The 27,738-nt window shown below is 46.7% G+C and overlaps 1 protein-coding gene across 5 annotated transcripts in view; it reads left to right on the top strand.

The window, feature by feature from the left end:
* ATP6V0A2 (ATPase H+ transporting V0 subunit a2) overlaps positions 1 to 27,738 on the top strand; it is a 44,485-nt gene that overhangs the window by 7,347 nt on the left and 9,400 nt on the right. For all 5 annotated transcript variants that reach the window (XM_047826680.1, XM_047826679.1, XM_047826678.1 and 2 more), the window contains exons 3-15: positions 1,726 to 1,823; positions 3,817 to 3,954; positions 4,662 to 4,750; positions 5,531 to 5,657; positions 12,339 to 12,421; positions 14,171 to 14,264; positions 14,948 to 15,160; positions 21,876 to 22,026; positions 22,270 to 22,406; positions 22,649 to 22,836; positions 22,939 to 23,029; positions 25,246 to 25,364; positions 26,502 to 26,712. In XM_047826680.1, coding sequence (XP_047682636.1) covers positions 1,726 to 1,823; positions 3,817 to 3,954; positions 4,662 to 4,750; positions 5,531 to 5,657; positions 12,339 to 12,421; positions 14,171 to 14,264; positions 14,948 to 15,160; positions 21,876 to 22,026; positions 22,270 to 22,406; positions 22,649 to 22,836; positions 22,939 to 23,029; positions 25,246 to 25,364; positions 26,502 to 26,712 — 1,739 coding nt within the window. The remainder of the gene's footprint in view (positions 1 to 1,725; positions 1,824 to 3,816; positions 3,955 to 4,661; positions 4,751 to 5,530; positions 5,658 to 12,338; positions 12,422 to 14,170; positions 14,265 to 14,947; positions 15,161 to 21,875; positions 22,027 to 22,269; positions 22,407 to 22,648; positions 22,837 to 22,938; positions 23,030 to 25,245; positions 25,365 to 26,501; positions 26,713 to 27,738) is intronic.

The raw sequence follows: 27,738 nt of genomic DNA, 5'->3' as shown, positions 1-27,738 counted from the left end.
AACTTTTTAAAAAAATTTTATTTACATACATACATATATATATATATATATACACACACACACATATTATTTACATACATATGTATGTATATACATACATATAATTTACATACATATATATGTATTTATATATATATAGAGAGAGAGAGAGGGAGAGAGAATCCCAAGCAGGCTCTCTGCTGTTATCACAGAGCTGAACACCGGGCTCAGTCTCACAAACTGTGAGATCATGATCTGAGCTGAAGTTGGATGCTTAACCAACTGAGCCACCCAGGTGCCCCTGGAATGATTCCTAATAGCTAATATTTATTGTGGATCTTTATCTTTTTGAAATTTCTTTTATTTTTTTTTATTTGAGAGAGAGGGAGGGGGAGGAGCAGAGTGAGAGAGAATGAGAGACAGAGAGAGAGACAGGGAGAGAGAGAGAGAGAGAGAGAGAGAGAGAGAGAGATTGAATCCCAAGCAGGCTCCACGCCCAGTGCAGAGCCCAATACGGGGCCTAATCCCACAACCCTCAGATCATGACCTGAGCTGAAATCAAGAGTCAGATACTCAACCAAGTGAGCCATGCAGGCACCCTGGATTTTATGATTTAATTGGAGATTTTTAAGGCCAAAACACTTTTAATGATCTGAAATCTATTCCTTGCATATTGTTTGAAGTCCTGGTTCCTTGTGTGGGTCGTGTATGATAGAGTGACGTCATGTTCCTTTCTTTGCAATGTAGTGAGTCCTTGGGCAGGTCGTGGATTAGGAATGAGGTTTTTAAAGGCAATGACACCACATTAGGCACGTGTAGGACTTCCTATAGCTTACACTGTTTCAAAAAGCACATAGACTTCAAAAAGGAAAACAGATTTCCCAAGTAAATTAGGTTTAATTGGTGAAACGATTTGCATCCCATTTCCGGAGACCTCTTAAGCCCCGTGCTTCCTTTGCTATCCTGTTAGGGAGACATCCTCACCTTTCTGTTTCTTTCTCTCAATAAAATAACTAGTAACCCTTCTCCAAGATATTCTATCCGGTTATGACTCTACCAGGCGTTGTGACTTGCATCCTAAGGACAAGGATGCTTCATGGCATTGAAAACGTAAACTGAAGAAATTCAGTTAATTTTGCCTGGTTCACTGCGAGTTTTATGAATCTGGCTGTTGACATAAGTAGGGAAGCAGCGCGGATTGTTGTGAGTCCGAACAGCCTGGCCAGCGCGGAGCTCTCCGGAGAGCCTGGCTCTCTGCCCAGTGCCCTCAGGGCTCCGTGCGCTGCTAGAGGCTGTGCTTCTCCTGGGGGATACTTACTTCCTCCTGACGGCACCTGCCAGGGAGTCCCGCTGCTGTCTCCGGTGGGGACGATTCTAGGTCTGTCCCTGGCTTATCCTGCACTTCCGAGTGCGTCTCATCTGCAGGTACAGAAACAGCTGCGACTCCAGAGTTCTTTAACTAGGGTCTCAGACATAAAGGAGACTTGGGGGATTTCAGGGAATGTTTGTCAGGTTATCGTCTATCTTGTCACTGCGTGCTCACCTCTGTAGGTGGTATAATTTTGTAGATCTTTGGAAGCGAGGTTGTAAAAGGCTTTTTATAAGTCAGTTGGAGTAAGCAAGACTTCTGTGCATTCAGACATTAATTTTGAGGCGACCCAGGAATGGTTGGGATGGAAAATGTTCTGACCGAAATGTCTTAGAGTGGGTTTTTGAGTCTAATTTGTTTACCTTTTATTCCCACAGCATATTTGGTACAGGAAATTAATAGAGCTGATATTCCCCTGCCTGAGGGAGAGACCAGTCCTCCTGCACCCCCTCTGAAACAAGTCCTAGAAATGCAGGTAATGTGTTTCTGAAGAAGCTGTTTTAGGTCGCTGATCGCTGACACTGCTCGTCTGCTGAGTTTATATCGTCCAGGGCTTGTCGGGTTTTCTTCTCAAAACCATGGAATGAAAACTAAAGAACAATGCTATGGTTAGCCCTCCAAGTTTTGGTTTTTTTTTGTTTTTTGTTTTGAGAGAGAGGAGGGGCAGAAGTGAGCGAGGGGCAGAGAAAGAATCCAGGAGGGTTAGAAGGAGAGAGAGACAGAGAGAGACAGAGAGAGAGAGAGAGAGAGAGAGAAGTGGGGCTTGAACTCAACTGAAGCGGGATTCGAGCTCACCTGATGTAGGACTCAAATTCACGAGCTATGAGATCATGACCTGAACAGAAGTTAGATGCTTAGCAACTGAGCCACCCAAGTGCCCAGCCCTCCAAATTTTAAGTGTAATTTAGTTTTCTTGTAAAATGTAAGATGCACGCTCCCTTTCCAGCTGGTGTTGAGCTGAAGCTAATGAAAATTGGGTTGCGAAATGGGGTGCTTAGTCAGGTACTGTTTCTGAAAGTACGTTCCGGGCTTATCCGGGCTTTAGCATGCCTCTCCTGGCGTGAGTAAGGGAATCTTCAGTCCTGGACCCTTTGCCTTCTGTCAGACTCACGGACCTCCCCTCTGATGCTCAGAAGCTAGTATGAAGGTGATAGGTTATTCCAGGTCAGCAGCAAACAATTCCTTGTCCCTGAGTTCAGTGTCTCAGGGATACAGCGTTCCCCCCAAGAACCCTGGCTTGTCTTGTTAGTCAGCGCCCCTGTGACTTATCCCCCGAGGTCTGTGTCGATCATCTGATAGTTCATCGCACTGGGAACTAGACTAGAGCCCCTTAGAGCTCTTCTGAAACAATCAGTATTGTGTAGCCAGGACCATTCCATGGCTGGCCGCTCTGTTTATCTGGGAGGAAGTCATTTGACATTTGTTATATGAGTGGACTTGAGAGAGAATTGTACAATCAGATGAGTTGAAAGCGGTCATCTGGTTTGGCCTGTTGGATGGGTTGTTTGTGATATAATGACAATTTCGGTGATTACTGAGTTTTTATAGTTTTCGTAAAAGGCAGAGCACAAGTAATGGAGGTAGTATGTCAAGGGATTTGTTTGCATACAAGTTTTCAGTGAGTCAGGGATTTGTTCTACAGATCTCTGCCTCTGTTGTTCGAATACTTAAGTATTGTTAAAGAAAGATGCCTGCGGTGTAATTGATTATGAAAGAAGATTCGATCTCAGGGCATCCTTCAGCCCAATTAATCGTATAAGCGCAACTTATACATGTAGACTCTTTTTTTTTAACTTTTAACTTTTTTTTTTTTTTTTTTTACTGTTTATTTTTGAGAGAAAGAGAGAAGGAGAGTATGAGTGGGGGAGGGGCAGAGAGAGAGAGGGAGACACAGAATCCGAAGCAGGCTCCAGGCTCTGAGCTGTCAGCACAGAGCCCGACGTGGGGCTCGAACTCATGAACTGCAAGATCATGACCCGAGCCGAAGCCGGATGCTTAACCGACTCAGCCACCCAGGCGCCCCTATACATGCAGCCTCGTAACTAGAGGCTGGGAATATTCATGCTCCGAAGAGGTGACCTCAGTTTTTTTCTGTGTTGCAAATAAACGGAAATGTAGACTTGAAAGAAGGAGACTGTTTGATGTGTGACAGTGGGTAAGCAGATGAAGGAAAATCCACACAAGTGGTGGGGGCTGAGATCAGGCCAGGCCAGGCCAGCCCAGGGTACCGTGAGTCATCACCTGCGACACCTCCATCGTGCGTGGTGTCAGCTTCTTAGGAGTTCCCTGAATCAGTACGAAACCATGAACGGTGGACCTTTAAAATCTCTGCATGCTTCCGTATCCCTGTGCGACTATCGGATTCTGGCTTGTTAAGCCCTGTCCTGGCTCTAGTAAGTGTGTGAGAAAATGACCGAACTACACTTGGAACGGACCTGTCCTCTTAAGTAACTGCTCTTTTGCTTTAGGAGCAGCTGCAGAAGCTCGAGGTTGAGCTGAGAGAAGTCACCAAGAACAAGGAGAAACTGAGGAAGAACCTGCTTGAACTGATTGAGTACACTCACATGCTCAGAGTGACAAAAACCTTCGTTAAACGAAACGTGGAGGTACTGACCACACACGTGAGGAAGTGCATTTCTTTTGTAAAACTCTCGTTCCCGGAAGGTTTCTCTTTCGGCTGTTCGTTATCAAACAGGTTCATTTTGATCTTAGCTTTATTTTTCAGTCGGATTATACGGCATGAAAAAAAAAAGTGTTTCCCCGTGTGGGTTGATTTAGCGATAACGATACTTCCTATTTGTAAAATCTTTAGTTTTCAGTTGAGAAAAATCTTTTTATGTTCATGAGGGAAAAAACGGGAAAGTAGAGTTTGAGCTCTAAAATTTAGGTATTTTTTTTCTTTTTCTTCGCCAAATTACTAAGAGTAAAAGAATTAACAAAAAAGTCTTTGTAAGAGTAGAAACAGTCTACATAATAGTCTGTCCTCAGCTGAGTAGGGAGGGGAGTCTGTTCTGTCAGGGCCGTTTCGTTTGGCGTGGTGACATCTGACTGAGCACTCTGTCTCCGAGCGAGGCGGCGACATAAATTGTAACTGTATCTCTAGTGAACGACTTCAAGTAGCTGATAAAAAAAGGGACGGGGCAATGATCGTTTTTATTTACCAGAGCTGTGTTCCACGTCTAAGTTGTCTTGGGGTGTCGGCGTCCAGATCTGGCACCCAGTTAGGATGCCCTATAAACTTGTTTGGAAACGTGACGTGGGAAATAAAGTGTCACTTTTAATAAGACACACTTGGTTTCATATTTCTTTGTAGTTTGAACCTACTTATGAAGAATTCCCTCCCTTAGAGAATGATTCCTTGTTGGACTACAGCTGTATGCAGAGGCTGGGAGCAAAACTGGGGTAGGTGACAACCACCGGGGGGGCCGAGCATCGCTGTCCTTGTCGTCAGTGGAGGGATGAGAGCTACCGTTTGAAGGCCTGTGATGGAGTGAAAGAGAGTGCATGTCTGTTTAAGAAGACACTGTACTCCTGTATTTGCTGAGTTGGATTATTCAGCTGTATTGACTTTTTAGCTAAATACCGTGGGGATTTCTTCTTTCAGTATAATGAGCTGGAAAGAAGGAACGTTTATGCCATTCAGTGTTATATCAATAAGCCTACAATAATAGGTCAGTGACTCATCAAGTCCTATTTTGTTTGGTGGAAACATAGGGGCTAAACTGAGTTCGTTAATTAATTGATTTTTTAATTTTTTTAAAACGTTTATTTATTTTTGAGAGAAAGAGAGAGAGAGAGACACACACACACACACAGAGCGTGAGTGGCGGGGGGAGGGCAGAGAGAGATGGAACACAGAATCGGAAGCACGCTCCAGGGTCTGAGCTGTCAGCACGGAGCCCAGCGAGAGGCTCGAACTCCAGAACCGTGAGATACGACCCGAGCCAAAATCAAGAGTTGGACACTTAACCAACTGAGCCACCCAGGCGCCCCAGCTATACATTTTAAAGGGTGTTTCAAAAATTTTTGACCCAGCATTTTAGATACTTTGCATTTGGAGGGCTTTCCAGATACCCTTTTCACCATTTTTCCAGAAACGAAAGTCTTCATTTCTCCTTTTAATGCAATTTGAGGATTCGATTGCTTTTCAATTGACTGCAGGTTGCTTTTATTGTCTCATAGGTTTGTATCCGGCCTAATTAACCAAGGGAAAGTTGAAGCATTTGAGAAAATGCTGTGGAGGGTCTGCAAAGGGTACACCATCGTGACCTATGCAGAACTGGATGAGCCCCTCGAGGACCCTGAAACCGTGAGTCGACGTCCCGATCGCCTTTTCACCACGACAGACTGGCAGCAGAGTTGGGGGCGCAGTGCACGGGGAGCCGCTTGAGAGTGGGGTGTTCACCTGATGGCTTATCATCCTCGAGTACCTTCAGGTGTAGCTCTGAAGTCTAGGACTTTCTCCTCGACGGCAGCCGGGAAGTCACCGTAGACACGTTGCTGCCGTCCGAGCCTCAGACCCCATTGAGGTTTCCCCCGTCGTACCGCAGCCCCTTTCATGGCAGACGGTCTAGTTTTGAACCACAGTTTGGATCTAATTGTCACGTCTCTTTGGTCTCCTTCATTCTGGGACAGTTTCTCAGTCTTCTCTTGACTTTCACGACCTTGACATTTGGCCATGTCAAGATTCATGGCCATCAATGATTATAGATCAGTTGTTGTTGTCGTTTTGTAGAATGTCTCTGCATTCGGGTTTGTCTGCTGTTTTCCCAGGATTAGATTCAGGTCGTGCGTCTTTTGCAGGAGCGACGCTGTGTTCTCCTCCCTGCATCCTCGTGGGCACACGATTTAGTTTGTCCCATTGTTGGTAACGTCGCTCTGATCACTTGGCCGAGGTGGTGACTCCTCGACTTCACTGTGAAGTCACTCCTTTTCCTTATAATTAATAAGTGTTTTAGGGGAAGTGCTTTGAAACGCTGTACCTATCCCATTCCTTACCAGATTTTCAGTTCTTTGTTTCCCGTTTGATTCAATGAATTATACTCTTACTGTAATTATTTATTTTGATATTAAAATTCTCTAGATTTGGCCACTCGGGGCCCATTCACGCTGGCTGTTATGTCCTTTTTTCTGTGCTGCCATCATTCTTGGAGCGCTTGTGCTTTTGAGCACAACAAGCTGTCCAGATTCATTTTGTAATCCTCTCACACAGCCGTGGAATCGGCCATTTCTCTACGAGCCTGGCACTCTTTAGTGGAGAATGGTATTTAGAAGCCAAGGTGTAGTCTCTGGATATGCCCGTTGTCAATTGAGGAGTTGTGTTCCCCAGTCTGTCACTGGACAGCTCTAGGGCACACACACACACACACACACACACACACACACACACACAACTTTATTTCTGGGCCTGTGCGTACATACTGAAAACTGTGAGTTCGCATCCAATTCCAATCCAACACCACAGAATTCAGTCTCAGTTCCTCCATTTCTGTTTTTGTAACGTTTTCCTTTGATGGTGAGAAACACGGCTCCTGTTGTTGTAGTATTTTTACTTATTTTCGGTCCTCTCGCCTGTAACCGACCTTCCCGTCAGTGTCTCGTTTTTGCCACCCCCACGTCCCCCTGTGCGGAGCCCTGAGTTCCCCATGCCAGGTGGGCCCCTGGCGTGGGTGCCCTCCTCACCCTGCCTGGGCCGCTCCCCTACGTAGATGCTCTGCCCACCTTGCTTCAGCTCTGGCTTTGCCCAGGCCATTTTTGGTCTTCCCTTCCTTCTGGGTCCATCCCTGCACATGCACTTAAGGCTTTAGGACTGAATTATTCAGGAAGGGAAGTAGAGGGGCAGGAGAGAGAAAGAGCCATCATCACTCTTTCAAATCTCTATGATTTTTTTTTTTAGATTTTACAATAAAAATAACTATATTGCTCTAAATGAGGATGAACTGATCTATTAAAGGTGGAAGAGGAACTTTAGCTTCTTAATTTTGAGGAAAGGGTTTGTGGGTTGTTTTGTTTTTTTCTAAATTTGCCTCAGGAATTTTGGCTGTAAGATTACTGTATGTCCCATAGTAGTTGTGACACATAAAGAGGAATTTGGCTGTGAAATGGATTTTCATAAACTTTAGCCTGAAAAAACCACGCATGTTTAACCTAATGTGTGAAAATCTAATCAGTCAAGTTGTTCATTAACCGTCCACCTGTGATCTTTTCTACTCTTTTGTGGCTCCTCTAACTGCCACTAGCAATCTGTTTCTTTGTCCTTCAACTGTGACCTTTAGGACCTCTGTATGTAAAATTGAAGATAGAAACCATTCTGCAGTGGCATTACCTATTCTTTTGCGCTTTTTCTTTTCCTTTATTTTATTATTTTTTTTTATTATTTAAAAAAAAATTTTTTTTTTTAACCGTTTATTTATTTTTGAGACAGAGACAGAGCATGAACGGGGGAGGGGCAGAGAGAGAGGGAGACACAGACTCGGAAGCAGGCTCCAGGCTCCGAGCCATCAGCCCAGAGCCCGAGGCGGGGCTCGAACTCACGGACCGCGAGATCGTGACCTGAGCTGAAGTCGGACGCGCAACCGACTGAGCCACCCAGGCGCCTCTATTATTTTTTAAAAAAATTTTTTTTTTTTTTAACGTTTTTATTTATTTTTGGGACAGAGAGAGACAGAGCATGAACGGGGGAGGGGCACAGAGAGAGGGAGACACAGAATCGGAAACAGGCTCCAGGCTCCGAGCCATCAGCCCAGAGCCTGACGCGGGGCTCAAACTCACGGACCGCGAGATCGTGACCTGGCTGAAGTCGGACGCTCAACCGACTGCGCCACCCAGGCGCCCCTATTATTTTTTTTTTTTAAAGAGAGAGAGGGAGAGGGGCAGAAGAAAGAGAGATTGAGAGAGGAAGAATGCAGATGAATCTTAATCAGGCTCTGTGCTCAGCTCACCTGGGAGCCTGATGATGGGCTTGACCCCACAACCATGAGATCATGACCTTAGCCAAAATCAAGAGTCAGATGCTCAACTGACTGAGCCACCCAGGCGCCATTGAGCTTTTTCTTTATTAAGAGGACCTATCAGTCATTCTCATGCAGAACTTTCATTCCAATTACAATTTTTTTCTATATATTTCTAAGCTCTTTTATGGCAGGCTTTTACCAGCTATGTGAAAAGGCATTAAGTACCTGTGAAGAAAGAGAAGTGGATTAGAGAGATGTGTATCTTGAAAATACAGCAGTTTCTCCATAATTACAAAAGAGATGCATGCTGGTTGTAGAAAATTGGGAACAGTACCGAAAACGTGAAGGAGAAAATCTATCCCCTGTGGTCCTGTTCAGAAAGAGCCACTGCTGACATTTCAGCGTGTTATTCTTTTAGTGCTTGTTCTGGGGGTTCGATTTGGCAACGATTTGGCAACTTCTCCGGTTCTAGGATTTGTGTGTTCTGATCCCTTAGTGTCATTACCGACCCCAGAGCTTATTGCTGGCCATTTTCCCCTTGTCGGTCTGGTTACTAGATGCGATGCTGGACTCCGGCGATTTCACTGGGTTTTATGATTTGTATTTCGTGTTGTGAACTGTCCCTGTGCCTTCTTACGCCCGAGGTGGTTGACATGGTACTGTTGTTAAAACTGTTACGGAATCTTCGAGGTCAGGTGTACTATGAATGCCGTTTCTTTCTTCCCCCTGTTTCGTTTCTTCAATTACTTATTTTGAAATAGTTTCAGTTTACAGAAAAGTTGCCAGAAGAGAACAGAGACTTGTCATATCCCTTCACCCACATTTCCCTGTCGTTAACAGGTTCCCACATTTGCTCTGTCACCCGTGTGCTCTCTCTGTGAGTCTCTTCCCGTTTTCTCTAGGCTCTTTGCACACTTTCTACAAGGAAGCCATAGACTCTGTCACCCCTGGGTCACTCCAGTGCGGGTACCCCCAAGCAAGGACACTCTTCCACAACCACGGGGGGCCCCTCCGAAAGAGGGAAAGAGCACGGGTGTAGCTCTTTTGAACACTCCGAACTTGCCATGCCCACCTCCCAGCAGTTTGCCTTTCTTCCTTCCTGATCCAGCACCTTCCCTGGGTCTGTAGTCGCGTCTGGAACAGGCTGACCCCATCCCTCTGGGCCACTTGATGTTTTCGTCACCACCAGACTCGGGCCATATGTTCTTGGCAGAGACACCTTGGAAGTGACGCTCTGGCCATCTCAGCGCATCTCGTCAGGTGCGGGCCAGTAACGTCGACCTGGTCACGTGGCCGTCTGCCGGGTTCCTCCGCTTTCATGGCATCGTGTTGCCTTTTGTGATTGATTAGTAGCTTGGCGGGAGGTATTCCAAGTGGTGCTAGTGTCCCGATCACCAGCCTGCCTACCACCTGTAGCGTCCATTGACGGCCCTCGAATCTGCCACCTCCGTCATGGTTGCCACCTGGTAACCATGTGGGTTCTCGATTTCCATCATTCCTTCTGTACTTATTAGCGATTCCACGGAAGGTAACGCTTCCCCCCTCTCGCATCCATGGACTCATGGCTTCCCATTGTATTTCATGACTTGTAATCTGTCACACTCGGTGTTTATTTGGATGCCCAAATTGTCCCTGATTCAGCTACAGAAGGTCCCTTCACACATGTTCCTGTGTCGTTTGGCCTGTGGGTAGCGTTCACTGAGCATTCCCTTACTTTCTAGCAGCACAACACATTCCAGCTTCATCTTGGGCTTTCGGTGCCTGGCCTGGACCCAGCCATTTTTCCAAGGACCCCTGGTTCCTTTTAGTGGACGGTGTTTGCAAAGGTCTGGGTGCCCGAGTGCTCACCGCGTACGGGAGTGTCATTGTTTCTGGGCCCTTCCAGCGGTAGCATGTGTGTGTGCACACACGCACACGCACGCACACCCGCACATGTCCACACGCACAGCTGTAACCACCTCTGTGGCTCCCTGTGCTTGTATTTTATAAAGCTATGTGTTCCAACTATAACTTAAAATTCTGATCAGTTCTTTCTAGACTTAACCTTTTTCTAGCTCTTTTCTGACAAGTGAGAAATCTGGCTCCCCTTATCCTCAACGTATTTCATGAATTGCTCAGTTTACTTATTTATTCAGTGTAACCGGTCTCCTAACCACATTAACCATCTCCTGCAACCCCCTGGCCACCCTTTGTCCTTGCCTTGGGACCCACCTGCCTGGGCTTCTCTGAGGCTCCCCAGCCTGTTCCCCTGCCTCCTGTGGCCCAGGGCTCGATTCTTAGACTGCTTCTCTCCTCTCTCTGCCCCTAGGGATCCTGTATAATTTCACAGCTTTAAATACTGCCTCCCAAATGTATATCTAGAACTTGGACCTCTCTTCTCAAAAACAGACTTTTCTGTATAACTGGCTACTCTGTGTCTCTTTTAAAAATCTGAAAGACATTTCCACTGGGTGCCTAAAACTGGACCTCCCGATCTTTCCTCTCCTACCTGCCCTGCCAGGCATGCCCATCTCGGTAGGGGGCTACTCAGCCCTTCCGACTGCTCAGGCCCAGAGCCTTGGGGGTCGTCCTGACTCTTCTCTTTTTCCTCACACCTCATGATTAATCCTGTAGCGGAGTGATTGGCCATGTCTTTTGAATAGGAAGAGACTCTGGCCTTTCTCGTCACCTCTACCCTGCTCCGCACCTCAGGTACATCCATTCTGCAGGAGCCTCTGTCCTGAGCTCCTGCCCCGGCCACTGCCCTGCTGTGCTCCCTCCTCCCAGCATCCAGAACAATCCCGGTAAGATCATGTCACTCCTCTACTTAAAACCTTCCAGTGGCTTCCTGTCTCACTTGGCAAAACACCCAGAGCCTTGCAGTGTCACCTCTTGTGGCCTCGTCACATGTCTGACCTGTCCACGCCCCTTCCGTGTATGGCCTTCTTGCCTTCCCTGCTCCTGCTTCTCCGTGAGCTCTTCTGGGCCTCGGGAGGTCCTTTCCTCAGTGGCCGCACGGCTCCCTCCCTTCCTTCACGCCGTTAAGCTCCAATGCTCTTCTCAGGGAGGCTTCCCTGGTCACCCTATTTAAAATCACCACTCCAGCCTCCCCTCCCTTTCTCCTCTTCCAGCTCTGTTTTCTTTACAGCACTTAACGACCATTTGGTATGCTGTGTTTCTCTTTGTGTCCCTCGCTGCCAACTTGACTACGAGCTCCCCAGCCCTCCCAGGTCAGGGATTTTTGTCTCTTTTGTTCAGTTCTGTATTCCTAGCACCTAGAACAGTGCCTGGGAAATAGGCCAAAAACCTATCCAGTTTTATGTCTAGAATATTTGTAAATATAGTCAATTCTCAGTATTTATGGTAGCTCTGTAGGGTCTCCACGAACACATGAATGAATAACACTGAAGCACCGTCCTAGCAGAAATGCAGCCTTAGGTTTCTGTGAGCCTCTGGTCACATTTTGTCCACCAGCCAATAATAACCTTGTCTTATGTGTGTTTCTGTTTAGTGTGTATTCTTGATTCATTGAACGCTGAACTCTGCTAGCAGCACTGAGTTACGCCTGAAGGAACCTTATCTAACCCACGCATTTTCTCTGTCTTCACTGCCTTCTTGGGCTCAGGGACGCTAGCTAGCACGTCAGCATTCTGCCCGAGGACCATTTTAGATAGCGAAACCTGCAACAAAGAGCACAGATCTGAAAGACGTGATCCTAACCAAACCATGAAAAGGACCCTTGGGTACAGGATGAGAGGGAACAAGAAGGCAGAGAGCCGCCCTGTTTGACCTCAGCTGGAGTACGCACATCGAGTGGCTCCAACTTCGGGCTGCTCTGCGGTGTCTATAAATGGCCAAAGCCATGGCCGGTACTGCTCTCAGGGTCATGAGTACAGCATGGCCGGTTTGGGTGAAGTGTAGTGACGGAGTCTGCAGAGGCCAGGATGGCTGCTTCTGCTACAGGAATGAACCAATGCACTTTTTAACAGAGTTTTTGCTGCCAGGGTTTTCAGAGATCTGGGCACAGGAGTAACAATGATCCCGGTTTATTCTTTTAGGGAGAAGTCATAAAGTGGTATGTGTTTTTAATATCCTTTTGGGGAGAGCAGATTGGCCACAAGGTTAAGAAGATATGTGATTGGTAAGAACACGAAACATTTCATTTGATGTGTTTCTTTGTATTCAGTAGTCTCTAGTTTTCCTTAAAAAACCCCTCCGTGTTTGAAGGGAACTACGGTGAGTGCAAAGCCTGTTGCGTTCTGTTACGTATCTTTGCTGTAATACCATGTTTGTCTTTTTTTAAGTTTATTTATTTATTTTGAGAGAGAGAGCACGTGCTCATGAGCAGGAGGAGGGGGAGAGAGAGGAGAGAATCCCAAGCAGCCTCCATGCTGTCCACACAGAGCCCGACGTGGGGCTTGATCTCACAAACTGTGAGATCCATGAGCTGAGCCGAAATCAGGAGTCAAGACGCTCAACTGATGGAGCCACCCAAGTGCCCCTGTGATACTATGTTTTTAAACATTCAATTCGCCACCTCTTGTCAGCGTTACGCTTAAAATAATTGAGAAGTAGAGATCATGTTTAATAACATTCTTAGATTTTATTTTCTCTTTGGGAATCAGGGCTTAAGGATAATCCGAGAAGGAGTCACGTTTTAGTATTTTGTGCCTTCCTGTGGCTTTGAGCTCCGCAGAGGCCCGTGTGTCATCACTGAGCGTACGGTTCCTCTTTTGCTCGGTGTTTGACAGGTTTCTCTGCACTGTGGGGGAGGAGGCCCGGTGAGTGGTGAGGACTGAGTGGCTTCACCGCCCACGCCCAGGGCGGGCTGGGTAAGTCACCACGTCCGGGCTCCCTCCCTGTAAGAGGGAGCGGCACTTTCCTCCCTCCCTGGGCTTCGGGACGGAGGCCACACAGGCAAGACGCTCCCGTGCAGCGTCGGCCGCCGCCACGCGCTAAGGAGTGTCACAACGGAAATCTCTCTGTGACTTGTTCTCATCAACAGTGGAAAAATAGGAAAAGCCAAACAAAAAAGTCAAAAGAATGCCCTTTGTTTTTAGATGGCTTATTTCCCGTGGGGGTGAGGCTGGGGCTTGGCATTTCCTTTATAAAGTGTTTCCCAGAGTCGGATACTCTGTCACCGGTGATACGGAAAGTAATTTTAAGTGTTACATGGACAGACCTGTTGTTAATTTCATAGATGTTTATTCAGTGTACATTAGAAAAACTGTCACCAGCACACAAGCCCATGATTTCACACACAGTGTTGCTTAGGATAAGGCTAGAGTGAGTGTTTAATAGTCAGAACTTACAATGTTAAGTGTGGCAGGAAGGTGTCAAGGCAGAAGGGAGAGTGCAGTAGGGAGGCACACCTCGTGTGTTTCGGGTGCCACGCAGCCCCCCAAGAAGACGGGCCCTGGGAGGCGAGGGAGGGGCTCCCTGCACCCACCACGTGTCCAAAGCAGTTGCTAGGACACCGGAGCTTTTTTTTTTTTTTTCCTCCCCCTCCCTTTATTTTCTCTTTCTTTTAAAAGTAATGACCGTTGTGTGTTCAAACCTGTTTAATGAATTCCCAGCCCAAGGATTGGGGTGGATTTCAGAAAGTTGGAATGGGGAGCAAGCTCCGGGAACGATCGGGGCAGGGAGGGAACACGGAACCAAGAGAGAGCGTGCTAAATGTGTTGAAGCCCGTAGACATTTGTCGGATGTCTCCGTGTACAAGGCCTCAGCGCGGGCAGGTGCCCGTGTCTGACCTTTTTCTCCCAGAAGGCTGCTTTTGTTCCTTTCTGGGGGGAGATGTGCCCACGTGGTGCACTGAATTCGGTTCTAGTGTTTGCTGTCGCCTCTCCTGGTCCTGACGGGCGTGAGACTGTTGCATTCTGTCTTGTAGTTACCACTGCCACGTTTACCCCTACCCGAATACAGCTGAGGAGCGGAAGGAGATTCAGGAGGGGCTCAATACCCGGATTCAGGATCTCTACACTGTGAGTAAACCGTTGCCTCCTTACCTGAGGTGTGTAAAACATTTACAGGTCCATTTACCTTGTTTTTCAATGTGGAAACTTTTGGTTGTGGACAAATCAGGATGTTCTTGGGAGATTGGAAAGTGACTCCCCTCGCTCCTCTTCGTGGAAGTTTTATTTTAGCCACCTGTGAGAAATCTAGGCGGCGATGGTGGGACTTTAGAGAAGATCCTCTGGTCATCGCAGGAGACAGGCGACCCGTTTCAAGTGGTGGCTGTCATTTTTTTGCCTTCACTACTTCAGTGACCGTTCCTCCTTGTATCAGCGAGGGCTCTGGGCGGCAAGAAGTGGGCTCCCACCCACCTAAGCAAAAGGGGGTTTCAGGCCCGAATGTGACACGGTGGAGTTGGTGGCTCTCGGGGCTGACCGGGCACTGAGCCGAGACTGGGAATGAATGGGAAGGATGGGAGCTCCGTGGGCCCAGCCAGGCCGCCGTGCCGGCACCCAGATGGTAACACCCAGCCACCTCCTGTGCCCTGGGGGCTGTGTCCTGGAGGGGCAGCTCCCGAGAGAGCATCCGATCGGCTGGGCTGCTTTCCGCCCGCCGCCTGGTGGTCCTGGCGGCCGGGAAGACACGGACTGAGCCCAGGAGGGGCCGGTGCCGGGGACAAAAGCTGGGAGAGCCTGTGTTTGTTCGCACGCAGGTGCTCCACAAAACCGAGGATTATTTAAGGCAAGTGCTGTGTAAAGCCGCCGAATCCGTCTACAGCCACGTCATCCAGGTGAAGAAGATGAAAGCCATTTACCACATGCTGAACATGTGCAGCTTCGACGTGACCAACAAGTGCCTCATCGCCGAAGTCTGGTGTCCTGAGGCCGATCTGCACGAGCTGCGCCGGGCGCTCGAGGAGGGGTCGGTAAGGTGGCCGGGACCAGACGGAGGGACCGGGGCTGCTCTGGGGACGCCTGAGAACCCGGGAGACGCCAAGGAGCGTGGGAGTGTCTGGGAGCGGGGAGAGGGCTGTGCTGACTCCTGTCCTGGACCGATGCCCCGGAGAGCGTGTCATCCGAGGGCGTGCGCATGCGCACGCGGCTTTCAGTGGCTCTTCTGGTCGTGTGGTTAGAGAAGTAAAACATACATATAACAGAAGAGACGCAGTGAAGTGGCTTCCTCCTACCCTGTCACCTCAGAGACAAGGGCTGTTTTCTGCTGGGTCTTTGGGTTTCTTAACTGAAGGGTAAACACGTACGAATGGATATCTTCTTGCTTTCACGGAAGGTTGATGGTTATTCATTCTGTTCTTTTCACTTAGTAGAACTTCCCTACTTTTTATACTATTTAATACTTTGCTCTACGGATGTGCCATGGCCTGGGGACCTGGCTGCCTACTCATTTAGGCGGTGTGGTGCCTGATGTGACCAGTACCACCGTGGCAACCGCCACTTGGCCGTGGCGGTTCACACACACAGATCTGTCAGAGGAGAGGCCCAGATATGGAATTGCTGGGTCAGTTTTGATGGATGGTATCAGCTGCTGCGTTTCTCTTACTTTGAATGAGGTTTAAAGTTTTTTATCAGGGGCTCCTGGGTGGCTCGGTCAGTTAGGCGTCCGACTTCGGCTCAGGTCAGGACCTCATAGTCTGTGAGTTCAAGCCCCGCTTCGGGCTCTGTGCTGACAGCTCAGAGCCTGGAGCCTGCTTCGGATTCTGTGTCTCCCTCTCTGCCTCTCCTCTGCTTGTGCTCTGTCTCTCTCTTAAAAACAAATGAACATTAAAAAAAAATTGCCACAACCCAAAACCTCTGGGACGCAGCAAAGGCGGTCATAAGAGGAAAGTATATAGCAATCCAGGCCTTCCTAAAGAGGGAAGAAAGATCTCAGATACACAACCTAACCTTACGCCTTAAGGAGCTGGAAGAAGAACAGCAAATAAAACCCCAAACCAGCAGAAGACAGGAAATAATAAAGATTAGAGCAGAAATTAATGCTATTGAAACCAAAAAAAAAAACACAGTAGAACAGATCAATGAAACCAGAAGCTTGTTCTTTGAAAGAATTAACAAAATTGATAGACCACTAGCCAGTTTGATCAAAAAGAAAAAGGAAAGGATCCAAATAAATAAAATCAAGAATGAAAGAGGAGAGATCACAACCAACACAACAGAAATAAAAACAATAATAAAAGAATATTATGAGCAATTATATGCCAATAAAATGGGTAATCTGGAAGAAACGGACGAATTCCTGGAAACATACACTACCAAAACTGAAACAGGAAGAAACAGAAACTTTGAACAGACCCATAACCAGTAAAGAAATCAAATCAGTAATCAAAAATGTGCCAAAAAATGAGTCCAGGGCCAGAAGGCTTTCCAGGGGAATTCTGCCACACATTTAAGCAAGCGTTAACACCTATTCTCTTGAAACTGTTCCAAAAAATAGAAATGGAAGGAAAACTTCCAAACTCTTTCTATGAAGCCAGCATTACCTTGATTCCAAAGCCAGACAGAGACCCCACTAAAAAGGAGAACTATAGACCAATTTTCCTGATGAACATGGATGCAGAAATCCTCAACAAGATAATAGCCAACCGGATCCAACAATACATTAAAAAAATCATTTGCCACGACCAAGCGGGATTTATGCCTGGGATTCAGGGCTGGTTAAATTTCCGCAAAACAATTAATGTGATTCAATACATCACTAAAAGAAAGGACAAGAACCATAATGATCCCCTCAATAGATGCAGAGAAAGCATTTGACAAAATATAGCATCAATTCTTGATAAAAAACCCTCAAGAAAGTAGGGATAGAAGGAGCATACCTCGAGATCATAAAAGCCATATATGAACGACCCAATGCTAATATCCTCCTCAATGGGGAAAAACTGAGAGCTTTCCCCTAAGGTCAGGAATGAGCCAGGGATGTCCACTCTCGCCACTGTTATTCAACATAGTATTGGAAGTCTTAGCCTCTGCAATCAGACAACACAAAGAAATAAAAGGCATCCAGATTGTCCAGGAGGTCAAACTTTCACTCTTTGCAGATGACATGATACTCTATATGGAAAACCCAAAAGATTCCACAAAAAACTGCTAGAGTTGATTCATGAATTCAGCAAAGTTGCAGGATATAAAATCAACGCACAGAAATTGTTGCATTCCTAAACACCAACAATGAAACGACAGAAAGAGAAATCAAGGAATCGATCCCATTTACAGTTGCACAAAAAGCCATAAAATACTTAGGAATAAATCTAACCGAAGAGGTGAAAAATCTGTACACTGAAAACTACAGAAAGCTTATGAAAGAAATTGAAGAAGACACACACAAAAAAGGGAAAATATTCCATGCTCCCGGATAGGAAGAACAAATATTGCTAAAATGTCGATACTACCCAAAGCAATCTACATATTCAATGCAATCCCTATCAAAGTAACACCAGTATTCTTCACAGAGCTAGAACAAATAATTCTAAAATTTGTATGGAATCAGAAAAGACCCCGCATAGCCAAAATGATCTTGAAAAAGAAAACCAAAGCAGGAGGCATCACAATCCCAGACTTCAAGCTCTACTACAAAGCTGTCATCATCAAGACAGTGTGGTACTGGCACAAGAACAGACACTCAGATCAATGGAACAGAATAGAGAACCCAGAAATGGACCCACAAACGTATGGCCAACTAATCTTTGACAAAGCAAATCTTTGACAAAGCTACTCATCTTTGACAAAGAATACCCAATGGAATAAAGATAGTCTCTTCAGCAAGTGGTGCTGGGAAAACTGGACAGCGACATGCAGAAGAATGAACCTGGACCACTTTCTTACACCAGACACAAAAATAAACTCAAAATGGATGAAAGACCTAAATGTAAGACAGGAAGCCATCAAAATCCTCGAGGAGAAAGCAGGCAAAAACCTCTTTGATCTTGGCCGCAGCAACTTCTTACTCAACACGTCTCCGAAGGCAAGGGAAACAAAAGCAAAAATGAACTACTGGGACCTCATCAAAATAAAAAGCTTCTGCACAGCGAGGGAAACAATCAGCAAAACTAAAAGGCAACCGACAGGATGGGAGAAGATATTTGCAAATGACATATCAGATAAAGGGTTAGTATCCAAAATCTATAAAGAATTTATCAAACTCCATACCCAAAAAACAAATAATCCAGTGAAGAACTGGGCAAAAGACATGAATAGACACTTCTCCAAAGAAGACATCCAGATGGCCAACCGACACATGAAAAAATGCTCAACGTCACTCATCAGCTGGGAAATACAAATCAAAACCACAATGAGATACCACCTCACACCTGCCAGAATGGCTAACATTAACAACTCAGGCAACAACAGATGTTGGCGCGGATGCGGAGAAAGAGGATCTCTTTTGCGTCGTTGGTGGGAATGCAAGCTGGTGCAGCCACTCTGGAAAACAGTATGGAGGTTCCTCAAAAAAATAAAAATAGAACTACCCTAGGACCCAGCAATTGCACTACTAGGCATTTATCCAAGGGATACAGGTGTGCTGTTTCGAAGGGGCACACGCACCCCAATGTTTATAGCAGCGCTATCGACAATAGCCAAAGTAGGGAAAGAGCCCCAATGTCCATTGATGGATGAATGGATAAAGAAGATGTGGTATACACACACACACACACAGACACACACACAGACACACACACAGACACACACACACACACACACACACACACACACAAAATGGAGTATTACTCAGCAATCAAAAAGAATGAAATCTTGCCATTTGCAACTACGTGGATGGAACTGGAGGGTATTATGCTAAGTGAAATGAGTCAGAGAAAGATAAAAACCGTATGACTTCATTCATATGAGGACTTTTAAGAGACAAAACAGATGAATATAAGGGAAGAGAAACGAAAATAATATAAAAACAGGGAGGGGGACAAAACAGAAGAGACTCATAAATATGGAGAACAAACTGAGGGTTACTGGAGGGGTTGTGGGAGGGGGGATGGGCTAAATGGGGAAGGGGCACTAAGGAATCTACTGAAATCATTGTTGCACTATATGCTAACTAATTTGGATGTACATTTAAAAAAAAATTAAAATTAAAAGAAAATCTTTTCTTTAAGAGCCATTTGAATTTTCCTTTTTTAATGAGCTCTGTGTTTTTCTGCTTTGCCCATTTTCTTTTTATTTTTTTTTAACGTTTATTTATTTTTGAGACAGAGACAGGGCATAAATGGGGGAGGGTCAGAGAGAGAGGGAGACACAGAATCTGAAACAGGCTCCAGGCTCTGAGCTGTCAGCACAGAGCCTGACATGGGGCTCGAACTCACAGACCGCGAGATCATGACCGCAGCCAAAGTCAGACGCCCAATGGACTAAGCCACCCAAGCGCCCCCCCCCCCCTTTTTAAAATTATTATTATTTTTTGCTTTGCCCATTTTCTACTGGTTTGTTGGTTTTTTTCTTACTAATTTCTGTTGGCTCTTTGTGACATGAGAAAAAATACTGTCCTCAATTTGCCACTCGTCTTCTGATGTTTCTGTTTGTTGGCTTGCTTTGGTCATGCAGTAGTTTTTTGTTAAATATAGTTGAACTTATCAATTCGCTTGTATGGCTTCTGAACTTTGAAGAGTAGGCTCCAGCGCCTGACTCCCGGGCCATGGTGTCAGTCTGCCATGTTCCTGTGAGTTTTTTTTTTCCTGCATCAAAACCCAGTTCTTCATTAGAAATAGTAGGTTTACATGTTTCAAGTGACAGCTAAGGAAGCAAGTTTTCATATGAGGTTTTTTTGGTTAGTCCCGTTTCGTCACATAATTCTTTGACGGCACAAATGGACTTTTACTTTTTTTTTTGGAAGAGGGCTGGCTTGCGTCGACATGACCAGCCAATGACCACATTTCCTCGTTGCTGAAAACCAGCCAGTCACCCTGCATCACATGTACCTGTGGGTTGATGTCTAGACCATGCCTTTTGCTGCCACTGGGAGGGAGTTTGCTGGGGACATCAGCAGTTCTGGTGCTTCCATTGTCTCTGGGTGCTGTAGCCGCTCTGGCTGTCTGAAGTGTGTTCTCCGAGTCCTGAGCAGGGGCTCGTGGGAACAGTGCTCCCTGAGTTCTCCCGTGTTCGTAGTAGTGTATGCCTCCTGCCTTTATAATCGGAAGTTTGTTGTTTGGAAATAAAATCCTGGGCTCGTGTTTTAAAATTTTTGTTGTTGTTTTCCATGGGTGTCTTAAACATGTGATTCCATTTTGTTCTGGCATGGCGTTGCTAACAAAAAAGCCTGATATTAATAGAATTTTCCTTATAAGTCTTGGTACTTTTTTTTTTTTTGCCCACACGCTTAAGGATTTTTTTCAATGATTTTACTCGACTGTGTGTTGATTCTGTTATTCCGGGTTGGTATTTTCAGATATACAGTGTGTTCTCTTAATATGTAGTTTTAAAAAAAGTTTCAGAAAAATTCTCAACTATAGTTTTTAGTATTTGTTCTGTTCTCTTGCTCTGGTTTTCTCTTTCGGGACCTGCTGTTATGTTTAAGTTAAACCTTCTTATCTTCAGTGTTTGTCACTTTTCCTTGAATCCTTTTTGTCTTTCTTTACTTTTTGATTTTTAAAAATTTCCATTCTTTTGTCTATTTCTCTTGCAGCATTATTACTAGGAAGGTGTCTTCACCTTGGAGTTTTTTCTAGTTTTGTCTCGTTTCTGTATATTTTTTCTTTTTCTTCTAATACTTTTCTGAGTTCTGTCACCTCATTTCAGACTCTTATTCTGCTTTGTGGGTTTTTTTTTTTTCATATCAGGTATTATCTTTGTAATGTTTCTGCTCACTTTGATATAGTAAGTTAAATTGTCATCTCTTCTGTGAGTATGTCTTTCTGGCATGCTTTCATTGTTCAGAGGGATGTTCTGCTCAGTTTTTTTTTTTTTTTAACTACAACTTTATATAAAAGTCTGACCTGCATTCTTCTTTTGATCACTTTTAAATGAAATTAGTTTTCTGAAACGTGTTTAAATATTCAAGGAAATTCTGTGTTAGACATAACTATATTCATACATAAGAATATACGTTTGAGATACTAAAGGGAACTCTATGTTACATATAATGTAAATACATCGTCTGTTTGTATATTAGTTCTGCAGAACCTGCTTAAGATACTCAAGGGGGGCGCCTGGGCGGCTCAGTCGGTTAAGCGTCCGAATCTTCATCTCAGCTCAGGTCATGATCTCCCGGTTCCCGGGATCAAGCCCTCATTGGGATTGACGATTATTCTTGTCTATTTTTTGGTTTTATTAGATACTGTAGTTGTCTCCAGATTCCTCTTGAATGTTTTTATGAGGCATAATATTAAATTTCAGTTTTATGTTCGTGATTCTGAGACCACGTCATCCACCTGTCCCTGTCATCCCTAGCCCCTCCGTCCGCTTTCCCGTCCTTGCAGCCTGGCCACCGTACTCTTCTGCAGGACTGCAGCCCCCCAGCGCCACCCCCCCGACTCCTGCTGTCACCCCCTCTGCCCGTGAGCCTCCGAGGGTGGTCGGCACTTGTCCGCGTGGCCACGCCGAGCCTCGCCGTAGCAGGGAGCCCGTGGTCGTGGAACGGGATTTTGGGTACTGATTTTTCCTTTCTTTCTTTTTATGTGAAAGAGAGAGAGCGGTGCTACAGTCCCCTCCTTTATGAACACCATCCCAACAAAAGAAACCCCCCCGACTCTAATCCGCACCAACAAATTCACCGAGGGCTTTCAGAACATTGTGGACGCCTATGGAGTCGGGAGCTACAGAGAAGTGAACCCAGGTGGGCGGTGTGACCTCGTCCATCCTCCTGCCTTGTGCGCCACTGCCGCTGCCTCTCCCCACGACACTGTGACAGGCGTTGGGGAAACAGGCTCACTGCTGCTGCTGTTGTGCCGTTGTCCTGAGTGTAAAATGCTCCCTTGAACCTGTCTGTTCTCTTTTGAGAATTCTGGAGAAGGTCGGGTGTTGGAATTAACTAGAATTTTCTGCCTCCGGTGAGTCAAGCGTCTTGCTCTCCCCGCAGCTCTCTTCACCATCATCACTTTCCCCTTTCTGTTCGCCGTGATGTTCGGAGACTTCGGACATGGCTTCGTGATGTTTTTGTTTGCCCTCTTGCTGGTGTTAAATGAAAACCACCCCAGACTAAATCAGTCACAAGAGGTGAGACTACAAACACCGCAGCTCCTTACGTCTGGTTGGGTAATTAGCAGGGATGATCTTAAATGTCAGTTTTTGGCAGTAAGCGTCCCTGTAGGACGGAGCCGTAAGGGGTGCGGGCCTGTGGTCTCTGTGTGACGGCGACGCCCCCCACGCCAGCCCTCTGAGAAGTCCCAGGCCCACGTGGGTCCCGCTCCTGCGATTTCGCGCGGTCCCCCTCTGCTCACCTGCCCTGCTTTTCACAGATCATGCGCATGTTTTTCAATGGCCGATACATCCTCCTGCTGATGGGGCTGTTCTCCGTGTACACGGGCCTCATCTACAACGACTGCTTTTCAAAGTCGGTCAACCTGTTCGGCTCTGGGTGGAGCGTGTCAGCCATGTACAGTTCCAGCCACACCCCTGCGGAGCAGAAGAAGATGGGGCTCTGGAAGTAAGTGTGTGTTACCCAGCGGCGTTTTAGGTCGGAAAGCGCTTCTCGGAGGTTCCTCCGGCCTCCGCTAGGTCAGCCTGCTCACTCTGCTTTCTGTTACAGTGACAGCGTCGTCAGGCACAACAGGGTTTTGCAGTTGGACCCGAGCATTCCTGGAGTGTTCCAAGGCCCTTACCCTCTTGGTATCGATCCCGTGAGTGCACCTGTCCTCGCCATGATCTCCACTCCCTCTGTGGTGCACCTGGTTTTAATTGTCCGAGTGCTTCCTCAGAAGGTTCCCCGGGTTGCAGGCGGTGGGGAAGGTACCCTGGGGGGTTTCTGCCTGGGCGGCCGTGGCCCATGTGCATCCCCAGTCAAGTTGGTTTAGAGATGAAGCTGAGCTGTCCGTGTGGGAGCCCGGGTCAGTGCCCAGTGGGAGGAGTCCGTCCAGAGAGGTGGGGCCGCACGCCGTCGGGGTTCCTGACCTCGAGGGAGAAATGGCATTTCAGGAGCCTTTAAGTGGAGGCAGCTTCCTAAATTTCTTTTTTCTTTGTGGAAATTTTTGTTTTTTTACCCTGTGATCTAGAAAGAAATAATAGGAATTTTAGAGCTGAAAGGGAGCTTAAGGTTCTCAGGGTGCTTATTGAGGTAGTTGTTTGAAATGGGAAGTGTTTGGAGAAGGAAAAGAAAGACGCAGCTGCAGGGGACCGGGACTGCCGCCCCCACCCCATGCCCCACAGGGCTCAGCAGGCAGGCCTCACCGGGCTCCCGCCAGGCTCCCTCCAGGGCCCCCCCCAGGCCCATGCCAGGCCGCCACCAGGCTCCTCCCAGGCTCCCACCCGGTGCCCAGGCCCCCAGCAGGCTACCTCCAGGCTGAAGGACCATTTTTCTGGACTGTTGGCCGTCTTCTGGGAGAATCTCACCCTAGAAAGGGGAGCTTAGAAACCAACTCAAAATCGGTCTGGGGGCGTGAGCTGTAATCGTGTGCAGAAATGAAAAAACTGAAGAGAAAGGTCCGGCACCTTCATCGGAGCTTTCCAAGCCAGTGCCCTCCTAACCGGTCTGTTCATTCTCGCCTCTAAATGTAATTTGTGTAATTCAGCCTTGTTGCCTTGCATCTTCATATAACTGGAAACTTGAAAAAACTTTCATAACAATTTCTTTAAGGTACAGCATTTTGGAGCCAGATTCCTAATAATGTGTGGCCTTGCTTTAAGGAGAGAAACATTTCTGAATATAGGCTCCAAGGAAGAAAGTTTAGGAGGGCGTTTTGTGGGGGGAGGAAGAGACTAGGGCACGGTACTGCCTCGTTTCGCTTTGATTTAATTTTAAAAATTGGCACCACGCTCATACGGTTAAAAAATAGATCCATGTGCGTAGGCAAGGTCCAGCTCTTGCGAAGGTCTCCTCTGTCCAGTCCTTATTTCCTCAGTGTCCCGACCCGGGAACGGCTGGAGGTAGTTTTAGCGTCTCCTGCCAAGTTTCTTTATGAACTTTTAAATCTACCTTCTTATTCTCCCCTGTTTTTGCCTAAAAGTTGTTCTGTACCCAGTTGCTTTAGGCTTAGTGATGAAAGATAGACTTACATGTCGCTGGCGAGGTGTCGCGTTGTTGCCAGCTTTCCTCCTCTCCCGCCCCTGCTTCCCCCGAGGAGGGCGCCGGCAGTGGGCTTTTTCCCGTGGGTCCAGGCAGTCAAGCTGAAGTCAGCCTAAATACCTCTTTCTGGAACTTCTTCTCACTTAAAAAGAACTAATAGGCCCTGTTTCCCTTTTCCTAATCCCCCGAGTGAGGGACTATAGGAATTAATTTTTCAGAGAGAGAAGAGAGAAGAGAGGTAATCAGCGGCGGGGGCCTGGAGGGGCTGGTCAGGGAGCCCCGGGGGGTTGAGCCTGGGTGCCCTGGGTCTTATCAGCACGGTTTGGCCACTTGCTGCACTGACGCTTCCTCCCTCCCTTCCTGTTAAACTTTATTATAGAACGCACACGCACAAGGATGTATAAAACCTGTCTGTGAAGTCCTAACACACATAGTTGTACGGCCCCCCACCCCCACCCCCCAGGGTAAGTGACCCCGGGACCTGGAATGCGCCCCTGGCCGCACCGGCCCTCCCCAGAGGGAACTTGCCGCCCCGCTGACTCCGTGTGACTCTTCCCCTGCTCTTCCTCTCGGTCTCGCCTCACAAGCCACTTCCCTAAACACAGTGTGGTTTCATTTGGCATCCTTTGCATTTCATATTAAAGATGGGATTGTTGGTAACAGTCTGGTCCTGGTTTCAGGAAATTAGTGGTTCTCAGATCACAGGCGTCAAGGAGGAAGTCTGAACGTTGCTTTCCTTTTAAATCTGTAGCTGCCTTCCTATGTCCGGTGTCACCTGTGTGTCCTGAAACAGTTGAAGGAAGTTAAAGATGTCTTGTTTTGTTTTGTCTTCAGATTTGGAACTTGGCCACAAATCGCCTCACTTTCCTAAACTCTTTCAAAATGAAAATGTCTGTGATTTTAGGAATTATTCACATGACTTTTGGAGTCATTCTGGGAATATTTAACCACTTGTAAGTACAGATTTTTTAAAAGTTTTTTTAATGTTTATTTTTGACAGAGAGAGAGAGGGAGAGAGAGAGGGAGAGAGAGACAGAGTACGAGCGAGGAAGGGGCAGATAGGGAGACAGAACCTGAAGCAGGCTCCAGGCTTTGAGCTGTTCGCACAGAGCCCGACGCAGTGCTCGAACCCATGAACCGCAAGACCATGACCTGAGCTGAGGTCGGATGCCCAACCGACTGAGCCACCCAGGTGCCCCCAGATTTTTTTTTTTAAAGCAGTATTTATAAGCCAAGTTTGGTATTCTTAAACTTTGCCTCTTGAGGGTGGACTGTATGGGCCTGCCTTTAAAGGCAGCCAGTGTACTGGAGTGCTGTGCATTTGATTGTGTTGTGATCATACGGGGTTTTGACCGTTTCAGTGATTCATTTATTTAGCAGCCATTTATTGATTGTAGAGGATATGCCAGGCGCTGTTTTAGGCTTCAGGGACTGAGTAGTGCTGAAGACAGAAGACAGGTTTTGCCCACATGGAGTTTTCCATTCAAGGGAGGGAGGCATGCGGCATGTACGTTCAGATTTGTTTCCAGAAGTAATTTTTGTCATACTCTTATTTCATTATAAGTTGGAAAGCTTTTTGTTTGTTTGCTAGACCTAGCGTGTCAAGAGGAAGACAGACGTTGCATCTTTTTCCTCTAACTGGACCTGTTAGTGAAACACTAGCCTTTCCACTGTGCTCACATCTGCTTTCTTCGTGGATATATCTGAATCAGTAGTATGAGTTATAAGACAAAGGATGTTCTGGTGGGAGAGGCCTCGTCACAAAGAACTTAAGAGCAATTTTGTCTTCATTTTTTTTTTTTTAGTCTTTTTTTTAATGTTTATTTACTTTTGTGAGAGAGAGAGAGAGACAGAGTGTGAGCGGGGGAGGGGCAGAGAGAGAGGGAGACGCAGAATCCGAAGCAGGCTCCAGGCTCCGAGCTGTCAGTACAGAGCCCGATGCGGGGCTAGAACTTGTGAATTGTGAGATTGTGACCTGAGCCGAAGTCAGACACTTAACTGACTGAGCCACCCAGGTGCCCCTCTTCATTCTTTATCTCAGTCCAAACTTGCTCATGGTTTGATCGATTCCATTTTGGTTTTTTTTCTAGGCATTTCCGGAAGAAGTTCAATATTTATTTGGTTTCTGTCCCGGAACTTCTCTTTATGCTGTGCATCTTTGGATACCTTATATTTATGATCGTCTATAAGTGGCTGGTTTATTCGGCAGAAACCTCCAGAGTCGCTCCCAGCATTCTGATTGAATTTATTAACATGTTTTTATTCCCGGCTAGTGAAACGAATGGTCTTTACTCAGGGCAGGTAGGTAACGTTCTTTTCCACCCCCGTGAGCTTACAGGAAGTCCTGATGGTAGCCTTTTTGTTTTAAACAGTAGATGATTGAAGGGGCTCTCCGCAGGCCTCCCAGGAATGTAGGGGCTTTCCTGTTTCTTTGTATGTTGTCGCAAGAGCTCGTCACCCTGCTCTGAACACTGTGCTGGGGGCTCTGGGAAACACTCAGTAGCCGTCAAAACTGTGGGAAGAAAATGTATGGACTGGAGGGTTTCTGAGGACTGGCAAATCCCACCCACCCCGCCCCCTCCATTTTTCTAGTTGCTTTAAAATCAATCTCTGACTAAGCCAGGGCATCCCAGAACCGGCGTCTGGACCCCACAGCACACTGACCATCTCGCAAACTGGCTTTTCTAGAGTGGTATGTTTGGGTAACGCCCACCACATCCACGGTGGCGGGGTGAGGGCTCGGGGGTGACCGCCCTGCTTGCAATCCTAGCTCTGTCACTTCTTCGACGGGGAACTTTGAACACATACCTTGACTCCTCTGTGCCTCAGTTTCCTCACCTGTAAATGGGAATAAAAATAGGACCCAATTTGTAGTCCAGAGTTAATCTGATCAAATACTTAGAAGTACCTGGCACCTACCAGTGCTCAATAAACGTGAGCTTGCGTTGTGATTACGGTGAGGGTCTCTGTGCTGTGTCGAGTGCCACAGTGTCACTGCTGAAGGACGCTGCTGTGGACCTTGCGTGTCGTGTTCCCAGTGTCTGTGAGATACCGGAGAAATCTTCTCGGTGCTGTCCTCTCCTGTGTTCTCCTAAGCTGTAGGTGTTTTGTTCTTGTTTTTTTAATTTTGGTGACCCTGCAAATGGAGCGTTTAGTTTTGTTTTCCGCCTTCCACGGACAGCTCGGTTCACTGTAAGCCCGATTGGAAGCTCAGCTTGTGGAACCGTGGGCTTCGCTGTGAGCTGTGCACACGTGTCCTTCTTGAACTGTTTGAGCTTCAACTCTTACCTATGGTTCTCCTGTTTGTGATTTTTCGATTAGATTTCG

The sequence above is a fragment of the Prionailurus viverrinus genome, chromosome D3 (assembly GCF_022837055.1).
Source record: "Prionailurus viverrinus isolate Anna chromosome D3, UM_Priviv_1.0, whole genome shotgun sequence".
Taxonomy (NCBI): domain Eukaryota; kingdom Metazoa; phylum Chordata; class Mammalia; order Carnivora; family Felidae; genus Prionailurus; species Prionailurus viverrinus.
Note: the sequence above shows the minus strand (reverse complement) of the source record. Positions and strands in the feature narration are given on the sequence as shown.